The sequence below is a fragment of the Mytilinidion resinicola genome, assembly GCF_010093595.1.
Source record: "Mytilinidion resinicola strain CBS 304.34 unplaced genomic scaffold BDZ99scaffold_2, whole genome shotgun sequence".
In the NCBI taxonomy this organism is placed as follows: Eukaryota; Fungi; Ascomycota; class Dothideomycetes; order Mytilinidiales; family Mytilinidiaceae; genus Mytilinidion; species Mytilinidion resinicola.
Window position 1 is genome coordinate 2,365,515 of NW_022985438.1, and position 14,988 is coordinate 2,380,502.

At 51.5% G+C, this 14,988-nt stretch overlaps 10 protein-coding genes across 10 annotated transcripts; 4 read left to right on the plus strand and 6 right to left on the minus strand.

The window, feature by feature from the left end:
* Nucleotides 1–55: 55 nt before the first annotated feature.
* On the minus strand, nt 56–3,172 carry BDZ99DRAFT_494268 (uncharacterized protein; the record flags this gene model as incomplete). Its single annotated transcript, XM_033723298.1, has 10 exons — nt 2,896–3,172; nt 2,829–2,844; nt 2,617–2,772; nt 2,436–2,564; nt 2,321–2,388; nt 1,915–2,274; nt 1,789–1,866; nt 1,413–1,738; nt 1,004–1,358; nt 56–955 (listed from the first exon to the last, which is right to left on the minus strand). Exons 1-10 carry the CDS (start codon nt 3,082–3,084, stop codon nt 56–58), a joined length of 2,577 nt encoding a protein of 858 aa, XP_033583409.1. The 5' UTR covers nt 3,085–3,172.
* Nucleotides 3,173–3,243: 71 nt separating this feature from the next.
* Nucleotides 3,244–4,749, plus strand: BDZ99DRAFT_458318 (uncharacterized protein). Its single transcript, XM_033718885.1, has 3 exons — nt 3,244–3,508; nt 3,811–3,987; nt 4,052–4,749. The coding sequence occupies exons 1-3, from the start codon at nt 3,445–3,447 to the stop codon at nt 4,456–4,458; spliced, it is 648 nt and encodes a 215-aa protein (XP_033583410.1). The 5' UTR covers nt 3,244–3,444; the 3' UTR covers nt 4,459–4,749.
* BDZ99DRAFT_458319 (cytochrome c reductase iron-sulfur subunit) lies at nt 4,530–5,676 on the minus strand. Its single transcript, XM_033718886.1, has 3 exons — nt 5,311–5,676; nt 5,101–5,251; nt 4,530–5,003 (listed from the first exon to the last, which is right to left on the minus strand). The coding sequence occupies exons 1-3, from the start codon at nt 5,383–5,385 to the stop codon at nt 4,822–4,824; spliced, it is 408 nt and encodes a 135-aa protein (XP_033583411.1). The 5' UTR covers nt 5,386–5,676; the 3' UTR covers nt 4,530–4,821.
* BDZ99DRAFT_136256 (uncharacterized protein) lies at nt 5,348–6,033 on the minus strand. Its single transcript, XM_033712645.1, has one exon. It carries the CDS (start codon nt 5,854–5,856, stop codon nt 5,440–5,442), a length of 417 nt encoding a protein of 138 aa, XP_033583412.1. The 5' UTR covers nt 5,857–6,033; the 3' UTR covers nt 5,348–5,439.
* A 15-nt stretch (nt 6,034–6,048) lies between these two features.
* Nucleotides 6,049–7,046, plus strand: BDZ99DRAFT_458320 (uncharacterized protein; the record flags this gene model as incomplete). The annotated part of the gene is made up of 1 exon (XM_033718887.1): nt 6,049–7,046. A coding segment is annotated over exon 1 (517 nt), but the record flags the coding sequence as incomplete, so codon positions are not given.
* Nucleotides 7,000–8,070, minus strand: BDZ99DRAFT_136275 (uncharacterized protein). The gene is made up of 3 exons (XM_033712646.1): nt 7,965–8,070; nt 7,678–7,914; nt 7,000–7,626 (listed from the first exon to the last, which is right to left on the minus strand). Exons 2-3 carry the CDS (start codon nt 7,909–7,911, stop codon nt 7,084–7,086), a joined length of 777 nt encoding a protein of 258 aa, XP_033583414.1. The 5' UTR covers nt 7,912–7,914; nt 7,965–8,070; the 3' UTR covers nt 7,000–7,083.
* Nucleotides 8,071–8,432: 362 nt separating this feature from the next.
* On the plus strand, nt 8,433–10,394 carry BDZ99DRAFT_458322 (GMP synthase subunit B). The gene is made up of 2 exons (XM_033718888.1): nt 8,433–10,249; nt 10,302–10,394. Exon 1 carries the CDS (start codon nt 8,527–8,529, stop codon nt 10,165–10,167), a length of 1,641 nt encoding a protein of 546 aa, XP_033583415.1. The 5' UTR covers nt 8,433–8,526; the 3' UTR covers nt 10,168–10,249; nt 10,302–10,394.
* Nucleotides 10,395–10,715: 321 nt separating this feature from the next.
* On the plus strand, nt 10,716–11,279 carry BDZ99DRAFT_350725 (uncharacterized protein; the record flags this gene model as incomplete). The annotated part of the gene is made up of 5 exons (XM_033714511.1): nt 10,716–10,769; nt 10,826–10,907; nt 10,966–11,009; nt 11,066–11,134; nt 11,193–11,279. Coding segments are annotated over 5 exons (336 nt in total), but the record flags the coding sequence as incomplete, so codon positions are not given.
* Nucleotides 11,280–11,298: 19 nt separating this feature from the next.
* Nucleotides 11,299–12,649, minus strand: BDZ99DRAFT_136387 (uncharacterized protein). The gene is made up of 3 exons (XM_033712647.1): nt 11,658–12,649; nt 11,509–11,560; nt 11,299–11,456 (listed from the first exon to the last, which is right to left on the minus strand). The coding sequence occupies exons 1-3, from the start codon at nt 12,505–12,507 to the stop codon at nt 11,435–11,437; spliced, it is 924 nt and encodes a 307-aa protein (XP_033583417.1). The 5' UTR covers nt 12,508–12,649; the 3' UTR covers nt 11,299–11,434.
* Nucleotides 12,650–13,413: 764 nt separating this feature from the next.
* BDZ99DRAFT_515041 (uncharacterized protein) lies at nt 13,414–14,805 on the minus strand (the record flags this gene model as incomplete). Its single annotated transcript, XM_033724937.1, has 1 exon — nt 13,414–14,805. One exon carries the CDS (start codon nt 14,803–14,805, stop codon nt 13,414–13,416), a length of 1,392 nt encoding a protein of 463 aa, XP_033583418.1.
* Between the last annotated feature and the right edge of the window lie 183 nt (nt 14,806–14,988).

Sequence of the window (14,988 nt, forward strand, 5' to 3'; positions counted from 1 at the left end):
GCGCAGATAACCATCATCTCTATACTGTTCATTGTTCGTTATGAGGGGAATCTAACTACCGAACATCCACGTGATCTGGACCTCTTCGTCCACGCGGGCGGTCCTCGAGCTCTATCGACGGCCGCTCGTCTTCAGCACTGTGCTGCCCTCTGTCCATCGAGCTAGTCTGACTAATGGGGCTATGAAGCTGAATCCCTGGCCCGCCTCCGATTCCCAGTTTCCGTCTCAACTCATTGATCCTGACGTCAACCCAGACCGCAGCCCGATGCATAACACTCCACAGACGTTCCTGCCCTTCATTCAGTGTGCGGTCGTCCCGCGGGTTCTCCTGAGCCTCCACCTTGAACTGATACTTCAAGCAGTCCTTGACGGTGACAAGGCCGGTCAAACGGCCGCGGTACTCTATGAGAATGACCCGGGGGCCCATCTTTTTGAAAAGCTCCATGACTGTCTCCAGAGGTAGGCGAGGGTGCACCGAGAGCGGGGTAGGGTCCATGAAGCGCGACATGTCGACATTTAGTTGCGCAGAAGTGGCCGCCATCGTGTCAAACGTGACCGACGGCATAGAAGACGACGGTGTTGTTGTAGAGGCAGATGTCGACGTAAAATAGCATTTCGCATGTCCGGGAGCCATTTGGTCCCGCTTCGCTCGGTCGATCGCGTATCTCAGTTCCGTGCGACCGACGTAGCCGATTAGTATCTTTGATGTAACGTCGTCAATGACTGGGTAGCCTTGGAACTTGTTCTCCGCCATGATGCGTTCTATCGCGCGGATTTCAAGACCAGCAGCCGGCAAGGCAACAACATTCGGTGTCATGACTTGAGACACGGGAACTCCGAAAGTGTGTTCTTCCTTGTTGTCAAGGAATGGAAAGCCATTGAACCAGATGGCGCGATCAGCGATCCCGCCCTTACCAAACCGCTCTCCAACAGCTTTCGTAACACCGACGACAATCTACAAGTCCATTAGCCTTTTGCTGAGACCCTAGGAGGCATTACTCACCATAGTTGGCAGGATATAGGTCAGAGCTCCGGTCAACTCGAACATGATCACTACAACAGACACTGTAATGTGCATTATTCCACTCAGTGCCGCAGCGGCGCCAAGGAAAGCATATGTGCCTGGAGTGATGCAAGGAACATCAGGCTGGCAGCCCGCAAAGAAAGCAGAGGTTGGGAACGATTCGTGGAGATACTGCACGAAGATGCCGACCATGCGTCCAAAAGAGGCACCGATCGCCATAGATGGCACGAAGATGCCAGCTGGAACTTTGCAGCCGTACGATATAATGACCAGCAGTGTCCGAATGACAGTAGCTATAGCAAGCGAAAATATCATTCGCCACCGGTTTTTTCGACTGCTCGAAGTCAGTAGAAAGTTGAAGAGATAGGCCAAGAGAGGGTTAACGTACTCGCACAACTCGTCATAGTCATGCCCACCCTCACATTCCAAGAAGAGGATTTCCATGCTCTCCGTCATGTCGATTCGAAGGAACATGTTTGGATAACAGATAATAGCCGTGATCACTGCCAGGACGGTTGCCTCCAAGATTGGATACTTCGTCAAGTATTTCTTGCGGAAAGCCTGAGCTCTCAGGTTCCACTTGATAACGAAGGCGCCATAAAGTCCACCAAACACTCCAATGATGAGGTAGAACAGGATTTCGAAGAAATGCCAGTCGCGATCATACTTCACTTGAAACATAACCAGCTGGCCGGTTCGGAAAGGGTTCATCGCCTGAATGTACTCTTAGTCTTTGAAGAAGCAGGCCAGTCGGCGTGACTTACCGCTAGGACGGCTGTGGCCACGAGGGCACAAAAGTAACTCCTCCACATAGTTTTCAAAGGGAAATAATTGGACATTTCCTAGCGGCACATTAGCTAGTAGCGATGTTACGTCGATGAGGTGCGTACCTCTAACGAAAACAAAACGCCTCCTATCGGACTGCCAAAAGCTACCGCTACACCCGCTGCTGCAGAAGCACTCAAGATCTCACGAGTCTTGGCAGCGTTTCTTCGGTATTTGTTGAAGAATCGCGAAATGACGTTGCCGGTGCAGACGGCATAGTGCACACTTGGCCCTTCTTTGCCTACGGAAAGCCCAGAGGCTATGGCAAGAGGCAAAGCAATAGACTTGATGAGGAGCGTCCAGGCGCCGAGGAAGCCTTTCATGACGAAACCGGCAATAATGCATTTAATCTCTGAAATGCCTGATCCGGCCGCATAGGGTGCAAATGCTTTGACCAGCACGCCAGCCGTGATTGCAAAGATAGCCTGAAATGGTCAGCTTGTTGAACCCAAAGCATCCTATGAGCCATACAGCAAATATAATGTAAAAGATATAGTTGAGAAACCAGAAACTACTCCACCGTTTCCATTCGGGGCATCCTGGTCCTGTCAGTTCTAACCTTATGTGTGAGTCACAGGCTGCATACCGTTTTCTGCTCCCCAACAGCAAAAGTTCTCATTCAGGTAGAACGCTGTGGTACAGTGTCCTAACTTGATATCAGATAGCCATTCCGTGACTATGTTTAAAAAGGCCGCGTTTAGTCCGATTGCAAATCCTATATCCATTCAGTTCCATGAATCTCTTCGGAATGGCAACATGACCCATACCGACTAGCGTAACTACAATCCATGCCTGGCCAGCATCGTAGGACTCCCATAGCTTCCTTCTCCACCCTATGCCTCCCTCTCGCTCGAAGAACCCAGCCGTCTCTTGACGTCGTGCCTTTCGCCGAATTTGTTCACGCGCAGCATCCTGGACCCAGTCTTTCAATTGCTTAGTGTATGTTCGTAAGGATGCTCAGGTGTTAGGATCGGGCTACCTATTGTGGTAAAATCCTAGGTATGGTCAGTTATGATTCTTGAAAGTCGTTGGAACTCCAAGCGTACCTCATATCTTTTGATCTCCTCGATCTCCTCCTTGATCGCATGTTCCGTAGTGGTAGCAGCTTGGTCATCTCCTTGCTCCGCATTCGAGAAAGTAGATATTCGCCGGGTGAGCGAGCGAGCGGACGGAGTATGGGATCCACTGCGCAATGGTTGGCGGCCTGTAGAGTTTGAGCTCGATCGGCGGTTCATCGCATCGTGTGCACTTCGATCTTCGTTGAATCTGCCTGCGTGCCGCTTTTACAGTGCCGTTATCCGAGTGCGAGTGCATAGGTAATCGTCCTCGAGGTTGAAGCTCTTCGGAGGTGCCCTTGCAAGCTGCGCCACTCCGCTTTCTGCCACACAAAGCAACCCTAATCTTCCCCACCACCAACCACTCACCGTACTGTCTCGTACGCGTCGCAACGAGATACGAACCGAAGTCACGCGTCAAGACCGTCAGATCTGCCTTATATAACTAAATCACCGTGATACCGACTTTCTACTACTCGCATTTCCTTCCTCTACTCGGCCGTGAAGCAGTCCTAAGAGTACACCTCGACAGTCTTCGCCATGCCCTACAACAACACCCCAATCGCTCCGCCTCGGGAGACTCTGGGTACAGTGTCGTTACCACGTAAGTTTTTTACTTTCAACAGTCTAATTGCGTCTTGTCACATCATCGATATATTGTGAATGGGCAATCTGCTCACCGACTTCCTTAAGAATGTCACCAATCCCCTACAGTTGTTTCACACCCTTCTAAACCCCCCTCTCTTATCACTATAAAATCTCACTCGCTACGGATAATGGGTTCAATCTCCTCGTCTGGTTGTCTCTTTGCAGACTCATTCCACTATGTTCACTTCCTATAAAGCATTGTCTCCCCAGAAGGCTCCGAAGAGGAGTTGTTGACTGGCGCTGACAATCCCGAAATAGTCGCCCGCGTCAAGAAGATCATCAGTGCAGATGAAGAAGTCGGCTCATGCTCCAACAATGGCGCCTTCGTCATCGCGCTCGCGACAGAGATGTTCATCCAGTATCTCGCCGAGCAAACCCACACGGTCGTGAAGACAGAGCGGAAGCCTCGTCGAAACATCCAGTATCGAGACGTCGGTAAGTCTCTGTAAACCGCTACTAATAATCAGCGCTTTTGTACTGACCAACCTCCTTCAAACAGCAAGCGCGGTTGCACGAGTCGATAATCTGGACTTTCTCGCGGACGTTGTCCCCAAGACCATGCCGTACAAGAAATTCAAGGAGCAGAAGGCCGCCAAAGCCGCCGCAGAAGAGGCCGAAGCGTCCATGCTCAATGGCGAGAGCAGTGCCGCGGGCTCTAAGACCCCTGTGAACGGGACCAACGGCACTGCGGACAGTTCGTCGGATGCTCGCAACGGCCACGAAAAGGGAGACGACGATGAAGGCGATTCTGATGTCATGGAAGTAGATCGGCCTGAGCCATCCAATCCACGAGGAGACGATGAGGCTGCGGTTCAGTTGGAGATGGAGATGCGGGGCCCAAAAGTCAACGGAGCAGCGGAAATCGGACAGTCCCCTGCCGCGACCACGAACGGGACGCATGCGTAGATTTGTGAATGCAAAACTACCGAAATCGTACACGGGGGCAAGGGTGCTCGAACTTTCGGAGTTACAGAAATTAGGCTTAGAGCGAGGGCGAGATATGGAGTTTGGGTTGTGTTTGTCACATCGAAGGGCCCTCCTTTGATAGACCAGGAGCAGTGACAATATCATGTCACGCCCTGGAGGCTGAGGCCGAAGAGATGACAATGAAAGTAAAAATACACTCTGGCCGCGCGGTTTACCCTCAAGTCAGTGCAATAATGAGATGTTGAACTTTCAGAATTCCATATGGTCTAGAACACCTATCAACACAATCCCCCCTCCCACCAAAATCTTGTCTCGGGCACGCTAATATACAAGTGGCCAATTCTAACCGATGACAACCTTTCCTTCTTCGGGGAAATCGTACGCAGGAATCTCGAGGTTTAGTGGCGCGGGGCCCTTCCTTATACGGCCGGAGATATCGTAGTGAGAACCGTGGCAAGGACAGAACCAGCCGCCAAAGTCGCCGGCTTCGCCGATGGGGACACATCCAAGATGTGTGCAAACGCCTATTTCAAACAGAATCAGTAATGAACTTGGTATATCTCGGCGTGCACAAGCGTGATAGAGCTTGTAGAGCGTTCTATGGAGAAACCCATAACATACCAAGCATGATCAACCAATCCGGCTTCTGGACACGATCTGAGTCGGGCTGCGGGTCTCGTAGAGCTTCCCACTTGGTGTCCTCAGCTTCTTGGATCTCGGATTCGGTACGGTGGCGGATGAAGACGGGCTTGCCTCGCCACTTGATGATGACCTGAACAATGTGTGAGCTTCCTGAAAGACGAATGGCGATGTATAGGGTGTGTGGCTTACGTTCTTGCCCTCTGGAATGGCAGAGAGATCGACTTCGACCTTGGCTTGAGCAAGCACGTCGGCGGAGGCGGACATGTTGACGAGGAAGTCTGCGAGTGATGTCTTATTAGCCCTCCTCTCCCATGTATATCATAAACCCGTCCAGTCCATCAATTGTGCGCCCCCATTGTCCCCAGTCCCGTCCACACAGCCAATTCCAAGCCAATTGACTCCGTTTTTCCATCGATAAAAGCTCCACGAACCTTGCACGGTCGCCTTTGCTCCCATAGCCGTGATGGCGCCCATCGTGCCGACCATGAAGTATTGGAAGACCTTCGTCGAACTCTCGCCGCTCTTGTTCCTGTACTTTGCGAAGCTGGGGATCTTGGTCGTGCCTTGGGAGCTGCCCAGGCCCTTGAAGGGTGAGTCGAAGGACGATGTAGTCGAGACCTCGGACACAGAACGGGTCTGTGTCTGGATGGCCGAGCAGGAGGCGCGCACGGCGGGCAATTGGTGGGCGGTCCACGAACGCGCGAGCGTACGGGATGCGGTAGTGAGGGCGGGCATGGCGAGGGTCCGGAGAGGAGAGTGCGAGGGCGGTGGCGGCGATGGGAGGAGGTTGAAAGTCGGAGGTCGTCAATGCGAGGGAAAAGCCGGCTGCGCGGAGCTGGAGTGATGATTCCTTAACCTGCCCTGTGATTGGCCGGTGCGCCCTTACTGTCTCTCACCACCTCTAGACTTCCTTCCCTCCACCATCATCTAGGACGAGACCGCAGACAGTAAACTGACGTTCAGTGACTTCCATTACGATTTTACTAGGACTATCTGATTCTGGACATCTATGATCCTACTCACATCCTCACCCAACACTAACCGGCCAGTCACAGTAGCTGTCCAAGGCGTCTGCCTAATCTGTTCAGCTTTAATATCTTGAAGCACACCCAACAGCCGCGAGACGGTATACAAAAACTCTACCAGGCCTGGATCAGCACATCACTCAACATGTCTACTGATACGCAGGAGCCAACCTCAACCCCACCTGCATCAGAGATGAAGGAAGCCACAACCAACGCAGCGCCAGCCGAGCAGGCCTCGAATCCAGAAACGCCTGCAAAGCCGAAGAACCTCACCCTAACCGCACACATCGGCGACATCTTTGCAGCGCCTCCAAATGCTCTCCTCATACACGCCTGCAACACTCAAGGCAGCTGGGGCGCTGGCATTGCCGCCGCGTTCAAGGAGCGGTACCCCGAGGCCTACAAAGCCTATCGCGCCCACTGCCTCTCCAGAAACGTTCGTACTGGCACAGCGCTCCTTATACCACCCTGTGAAACAAACCCCAAGGCGCCCCAACACTGGATTGGCTGCCTGTTCACCAGTGCCCGGTTTGGACGCGCGAAAGATAGCCCGGCACAGATCCTTGCGAACACAGGCCCGGCGTTACGAGCACTACTTGACGAGGTCAAAGGCGAGGAAAAGGATGGGAATCAGGTTGCGGAGGTGCGCATGTGCAAAATAAACTCGGCGCGGTTTGGGGTGCCGTGGCCAAGGACGGTGAGCGTGTTGGAGGGCATTGGGATTCAAGACGGGTGGAAGGGCGATGTGGAGATTTGGTCCATCGACTGAAGGGCTTCGGGAAAAGTCACATGGTGATGCAGCTATTAAACCCTACTGGATATCATGATCTTGCTGCATACTTCAGTGCGACCATTTTTCAATAATGGAGCCTTAATTGGAGCAAAGCATAATGCACCTTCTAGACTTGATCGGAATATTCGTGACAACGCTTTGAATTTATGTCTGAGGAGCCAAGTACTCGCTGATTGCCTTAACGGCGGCCCCAAACTTCCCACCTTCTAGCAAGATCATGTGGCCTTGAGGCCTCACCCCCAGCTCCTGGAATGCGCGCTTTGCGTCCGCTGCCCCTTCGTCACCTTGCTTCGTGTAGTCAAAGTTCGCTTTGCCCATTGCATGCTTGTGTAAGACTTCGTCTTCGGGGTGGAAGTAGAACGTCTCAAGCTGAGGGTCCTTCTTCTTTTTCTTCTGAGGCCGGCTATGCTCCTGGTCCAGCTTAGACTCCACCTCCGTGTACGTTTTCGAGAGGACAAGATAGTGTGAGAATTCGTAAGGCTCCTTCTCTTCAAGAGCCCAGGATATCTCTTCTAGCAACATATTGTACATTGGCGGGACGATCTCGGCTGGCATGTTTATGAACCGCTCCGTGAGGATCAACCCCACTTGCGCACTAGACGTTGGTGCGAGGAGCTCCGGCAGTTGCGGGATAGAGGCGCATTTAGTGAGAAGGTATTCTGTGAGATCCTTGATGACTTGCTTGTCCTGTAGCACCTGTTAGATCATGCCCAACCCGCTATATCCTATGCGCCTCACCCGATGTGTATGCAGGTTCAGAACGGTCAAAAAGGCGTATGGGTCCGATTCGTTTCCATCTGTTTTCACGGTCGATCCAAGCAGTGGTTGTGATAGTATGAGGTCCGCAAGCGCGGAAAGGTCAAACAATTGCGCGTCGACATCGAATAGCTGTCGAAGGAGGGTCTTGAGGCCGTGGAAGTCAACGTCTGGTTGCGGGTCGAACCACTCGAAGTCTACATCGAGCATGTCCATATCCTAGATTTGACGTCAATCACCAGAATAAGGTCGCACTGAGATAAATGTACTGTACATCGTCGCTCTCGTCCTCCACGTCCTTGCCCCGGCCGTTTCCAGCTGGAGCATCCTCGAGTATCTCGTGATCTTTCGGCTGCTTTCGTTTCGCCATTGTGTAGTGCGGTGTTGATCTGTTTAAGCCTCCGCGACAGAATCGAGATCTATATCAAAAATATATCGAGCCACGCTAGGCGGGAAGAAAGTGGCACACTCAAAAAGTCATCTTATGTCCACACCTGTCTTGCCACTGCTTGGAGTGCTTCAACGACTTTTAAAATCGCCCAAGGTGAAGACCTTCCGTCCCGCCCAGGTTTTTGAGAAAGGATTGAAGCAACACCAGCAGTAGTATACAGGTGTACGCACTCACCGCGTGGTTTATTTAAACTAAGAGTGCCACTTTTTCTATGCCCCGCGTGCGCGCATCGACCCCTGTCTCAGCCCTATCAGATGCCCCACCTTGCGATTTCGCTCCACGAGAAAAAAAGATTCGCGGAGTCACTATACATCCTCGCGAGCACCACTCCTTTTAACTCGTCACTTTCCTCTCTTCTTCCGTTCCCAGCATTCGTCGCCATGGCCGCCTCTGAAGAACTACCCATTGAGCCTCACAAGACCTTCGACACCATCTTGGTGCTCGACTTCGGCTCTCAATATTCCCATCTCATCACGCGCCGACTTCGCGAGCTCAATGTCTACTCTGAGATGCTCCCGTGCACTCAGAAGCTCTCCGAACTCTCCTGGAAGCCAAAGGGAATAATCTTGTCTGGAGGACCTTACTCGGTCTACTGGGATGATGCCCCGCATGTCGATCCAGAGGCCTTCGAACTCGGTGTGCCCATCTTAGGGATATGCTATGGATTGCAGGAGATCGCGTGGCACTTTGCGAAGAACGTGCTAGCCGGAGAGAAGAGAGAATATGGCCATGCGTATCTGAAGGTCGAGCGGCACGCGGGCAAGGCATCCCACATCGACGCGCTGTTCGCGGGGCTTGAAGACGATATGGAAGTATGGATGTCACATGGGGACAAGCTGTCGAACCTCCCATCCGATTTCACCACGATCGCTACCACTACGAACGCGCCCTTCGCCGGCATGGCACACGAGACGAAGCCTCTATACGGCATCCAATTCCACCCCGAAGTCACCCACACCCCTAAAGGCGTGCACCTCCTCCAGAATTTCGCCGTCGACATCTGCAAGGCGCAAACAGACTGGACAATGGGCAAGTTTGTGGATCAGGAGATTGCAAGAATCCGAGCTTTGGTGGGGGAGAAGGGTCAGGTCATTGGAGCGGTCAGTGGAGGTGTCGACTCTACCGTAGCTGCCGCGTTGATGAAGCAGGCTATTGGCGACCGCTTCCATGCCGTCCTGGTGGATAACGGGGTCCTGCGTATGAACGAGGCCGAACAAGTCGAGGAGACCTTGACAAAGCATCTGGGAATCAAACTTACCGTCGTAGACGCAAGCGAGCGATTCCTAGGTCTATTGAAAGGAGTCAAGGATGACCCGGAGAAGAAGCGCAAGATCATCGGCAACACTTTTATCCATGTATTCCAAGAGGAAGCGAAGAAGATTCAAGCTGCAGCGGCCGGATCACCACAAGCAGGCGAGATCGAATGGCTTCTGCAAGGCACTCTATACCCGGATGTGATCGAGAGCATTTCGTTCAAGGGACCCAGCGCTACTATCAAAACGCATCATAATGTGGGCGGTCTTCTTGAAGGCATGCACCTCAAGGTCATCGAGCCTCTCCGTGAGCTGTTTAAGGATGAAGTCCGAGAACTAGGAACAAAACTAGGCCTCGCAGAGGAGCTAGTCTGGCGTCATCCATTCCCTGGCCCTGGCATCGCCATTCGCATTCTAGGCGAAGTCACTGCTGAACAGGTTCGCATTGCCCGACATGCGGATTATATATTCATCGAGGAGATTAGGGCTGCTGGGCTGTACCGAAAGATCAGTCAGGCCTTCGCCGCTCTACTCCCAGTCAAAGCTGTGGGTGTTATGGGCGACAAGAGAGTGCACAGTCAAGTCATTGCGCTCAGAGCAGTGGAGACAAGCGACTTCATGACGGCAGACTGGTACCCGTTCGATGGAGCATTCCTCAAGAAGGTGAGCAGGAGGATCGTAAACGAGGTCGACGGAGTCTGTCGTGTGGTCTACGACAGTAAGTTCATCCTCCACTTGGTGCTGGTTCTCATTCTAATAATCATTTAGTTACGAGTAAGCCTCCTGGTACCATTGAGATGGAATAGAAGGGCAGCTTGTGGACTGGCGGAATTTTGGATGAATGGACCTCCTTTTCAGGCGTTTAGTGGAAATAGAGAGGATAGACTCGTGCTGCTACATACCGATACCCTTGAACATGTTCGTAATTGTAAAATACTTGCCGTAACTAAATGCTGCTGGACGACATGATGTGCACGGTGGTAGCGTCAAAAACTATACAATCTAAGGCCTCGAAACCTTTGCAATCGTGCGTACTGACCCTGTTGAATGTGATGCAGTTTGGCAGTATATGAAGACGCTTTTAACCAAATATTTCATATCATTGTTTCAATGGGGGTGGTGCTTGGGCCTGAGGCAAACATATGCATCCCTAGGTCATCACGACGTCATCATACCAATAATGCCCGACGTACTCAGTTTTCCACATCGAAAGGTACAAGACTCTTAACAAGATCAATCTCCGTGGCAAGCTACCTCTACCTCAAAGATCCATTCAAACCTTAAGTTCCGAAATCCACCCCACATATCAATTCATTATGAGCGGAAACTCCAGTGTCGGCACCTCAGGTGTCTACGAGGCAGGCGATCAAGTAGGAATCCTCGAAATAGCTCAATTCAGCCAGGATCTGACGACGTTCTACTATAGCGCAACTACAAAGATGAGGAACTGAACGAGGCCGAGAGGTTCAAGGAGGGCAAGGAGAACAGCCATCTTGCCAACGACTCCAGTGCGTCAGACTTCATATTCAGATACAGCCCTCGCTCATAGCTGATCAACCATCCCAGAGGACGAGCGTTCAATTGCAAACAAGCTAGCACGTGAAGAGAAGGTACTCAATCAAACACATACCCGAATCAGTTGCCAAAAATCTGACCTCCTCTCCAGCGCCAGGGCGAAGATGATCCTCCAAAGAGCCTTCAGGCGGAGCAAATCGAGCAAGATGCAACACTACCGGTACGTAGTCATGTAAACATGCCTTCATGTACTATTCCAAAGACTAATCCGACTTTAGGCCCGATCACACGGCAACGAGCCAAGCAAAGGGGCAAAGATCGACCAACAGATACGAGAAGAAGAAGAGGGGGAGCTCCGGAAGAAGGGCATCAAATAGATGATGACACTTAGCGAAAGCTTTCGCAGTCTGATAGGTAGATTTTCGTTGCCTCAGTGGCTCCGAATCAAAATAGTACGGAAATTCAAGATTCATTTCTGACTGAATACAAAATCGTTTCTTACAGAATGAACACTTTCTGCTTACGAAGACCTACCGTTGGATCTGACATGTCAAAGTACTATTACAGATCCTCCTTTCTATTCGTATTACTTACTTTTCATCCTCGTTATTCTCGATATTCTCCTCGACATCGACCTCGATATCAACTTCGTTGATGAACTCGTTAATGGCCTCGTTAACGACCTCGATCTCGACCACTTCCGGGGGGCGGTGGTGGATTCTGATAGAAAGGATCAAGCTCACCATCAATCGCAATATCTCCGTCTAGTAGGCGAAAACGGTCTTCATCTGACTCAGGTCGGAGGACGCGTTCACCCCGTTCATCGACGACTTCACGATACCACCCACGCTGCGCAGGGACCCAAAAGTACGGCTCCCCAGGCGCATGAAGATGCTCAACATTGTCAATGAGATCAGACATCGGTGACCTGTCGTAGTACGCCTGGCCAAATCCATCTATAACGATCTGACGGAACTGCTGCATATCAGCAAACGTAGCCATCGCTGCTTCCTCGACCACAGCGGGGTCTGGATGGCGTCGCATGCGGGCAATGGGGAAGAGCTCGATTCTGCAAAAGGGACACCTCCTGGCGATGAATCCAAAGTCATTAAACACCGTGCTCAAGCATGGTCCACAGGCGATGTGGCCGCACCTTCTGAGCTGCATGCCAGGGTCGTCCGCGGTGTAATCGTCAAAGCAGATATTACACCGTCTGGTCTGGTCCATCTCATCTGGGTCTGGGGTGCCTGTGAAAGGATCTGCGATCCTCTCAAGCCTGATTAGTGGGCCTACATTTGCCATGCAGCGACGTTCGAAGTTAGAGTATCTCGGGACCCCTAAGATCCTGCTGCGCCCAATTCCCTCTCCAATAATGTATCGATGGTCGAAGTCTCTCAGAGCTTCACCGATAGCTCGCTCAAAGCTCAGGACATTGAGGTTGGCGCGCAAGTCTTGTTGGCGACGCGCGCGGTTCTCAGGAGTATCGAAGCGGACGGAGGTGCGCGCGAGGTTATACAAGTTGTCGAGGTACCACACTCGTCTCCGTATTTCCTCCACACCGTCAGCCGCCGCCGCCTCGACATAATCGTCCATTTCGGTTCAGACCCTGTTGGGGGCGGCTTGGTAAGTGCGGAGATCAGCGCTCCACCTGTTGCGAGTAGTCCTCCTCATCATGGCGTGGAGATCAGCGATGGTAAAGTCCTGGGTGTTGACCACCGAATCTGGGCGAAGAGGTGTCTGAACAATGCTGGGAAATTCGTTCCTGAAGGTGGTCCCGTGTTCTGACCACGTGCACGCTGTGCCCGCCTCGCAGTGCTGTATGGGTTATTAGTATGCCGTGTGCTGTGCCGTGAAGGAGGGGTGTCGGCGCCGCCATTCCTATTTCGTCGAGGTGGCATTTTTGCGTTTACCTAGTAGAGAGCCACGTAGATCTGGTATATCGACCTTACAAGTAGAAGGGGAATCAAAGTATATAGGCAAATACAACAAATGTGATATTCAAAGGAAGGGTTTGCCGTCATACATATACAAATGGAGGCAGAGCACCATCTTATATTTGCCATCTCATTCCATCTTGAAAGCGGAGGATATCACCAACAAGAGGAAGCGTACAATAAATTAATTTTTTTGGAAAGATCAAACAAAAGATGAAAGAAACTAACAAAGGGATCGGATTACAATAGAACTAGCTCACCTCGGCCAATGCTATCGATTTTGCCAGAACAATAGATATTACACAAGGAATTGTACTTACTGTTCGTAGCGGCATTTGAGAGCAGAGGTGAGCTATTAGCAGACACTATCCATTCTATAAAGAGCAACAATTAGAAGACGGAGAGGCTTACTAAGGGAATGGGTTTGGACAGTAATTTCGCAGATGAAACGATTATTATACTTCTAATTTTGTTTTAAGGAATTGAGATATGTAAAAATTTAGAGCAACGCTTCGATCCTAGACTTCATTACTTACCAGAGTAGGGATTATTTTTGCCGTGTACATTATGTTGCTACTGGACCTGGCGGCGGCGGCGGAGGAGGAGGTGGTGGTCCGCCTGACCTTGTGGTGGCGTCGGTCCTGTGACTACCCACCGGTGGAAGTGGACGCGGTCCTCGTAGGAACTGAACATATGCTGCGAGTTGAAATAGATCCGTGTCCCGGTAATACCGTTCCCCCGCTATGTCGATGATGAGCTGCGCGATCTCATCTAGTTGCCTCAAAGCAATTTGTGCCCGATCCCAAACTATGCTTCCATTAACAGCGAGCCTTCGCGGACTGAATATTTGAATGTTGCATAGTGGGCATCGATGGGCAGTATCTGATCCGTTGATCCAGTCTCGGAGACAGTGTTCCCCTATTAGGTGGACGCAGGTTGCGAACTGTACACTAGGATGATCGTCAGTGAAGGGGTCTCCGCAGATAATGCAGTCATCGCCGATACCGTCCTCTCTTACAAGCCCTGCGAGGTCTTCAAAAGCAGGAATGTTACGGGTAGTACGCTCCCACGCAGACAATTCCTCGTTCCTGCTGAGCCTACTTCCTGCAATGGTCCAGAATTCGCGGCTGAGCCCTTGGAGCACGTATCCCTCTCCCCATTCGGTCACGTCAGCGTTGTTGAAAACGTACTCGTCGTAATAAGCGTTACGATCGCCCGGGCTGAGTGGCTGGTTGATCCCGGGGTTATTGGCTATAGGCTGGTCTTCATCCTCGCTCTCCGAACTAGAACTATAAACAGTCTCTTCTCCAGAGTACTCGGACTCCGTGTCAGACCCTGGCAAGGAGGCTGGATAGTCTATATCCGTCCCAGTAGGAACGTAGCCCGCACCTGGAGAGCCGGGCAGGGAGTATTGATAATCCACATCGGCATCATTATCAATGAGTCCAACGAATTCTGTGAATAGAAGTCTGAAAGGCGACAGTTGTTGTCGTGCATGATTAGGCGGAATTAGCATAAGCCGAACTCGCAATGCATCAGGACGGGGATCGTGGGCAATCTCAACACGCGCAATACGAGCGTATATGCCAAGCATGTAGGTAATCGTCTCGAGGTGCAGCTGCTCGTCACCAGACGCTAGACTCTCGTCGTAAAGCCTGTGAAGTGCTGTGAATAGATTATCGTGGACCACGCTAAGGCGGACGAGGTCTTGAGGCCAACTATTGCGATCAGTGTTGTTGAGCATATGTTCGATTTGAGCAATGTTGTAGCCATGAGCCATCATCACGTAAAGGGGGGTCTGATACGCATCGATGAGGGCTTGGAAGAACTCTTCCCGCGTGGGGGGAACCTGGGCCTGGTTAGGATTCATGATTGCAGAGCTGTACCTATTGCTAGTTTGGCGGGCGGACCTACGTGGCGGGCCCTCATTCTGGAATCGTCGCCGGCGGGGAGGCATGTTGGCGGATTTAGTGTATTCTCCGTAGATTTCGTATATAGCCCTGGAGCAATGATGAAGACAAAGTATATGGCTATTCCAACACGTATCTATACCCACAATTTGCTGTCTTATCAGTGAGCAAAAAGGTAGGAAACGGCGCAGTATTACACTTGATCAGATCATAAAAGGCCAATGAACTTT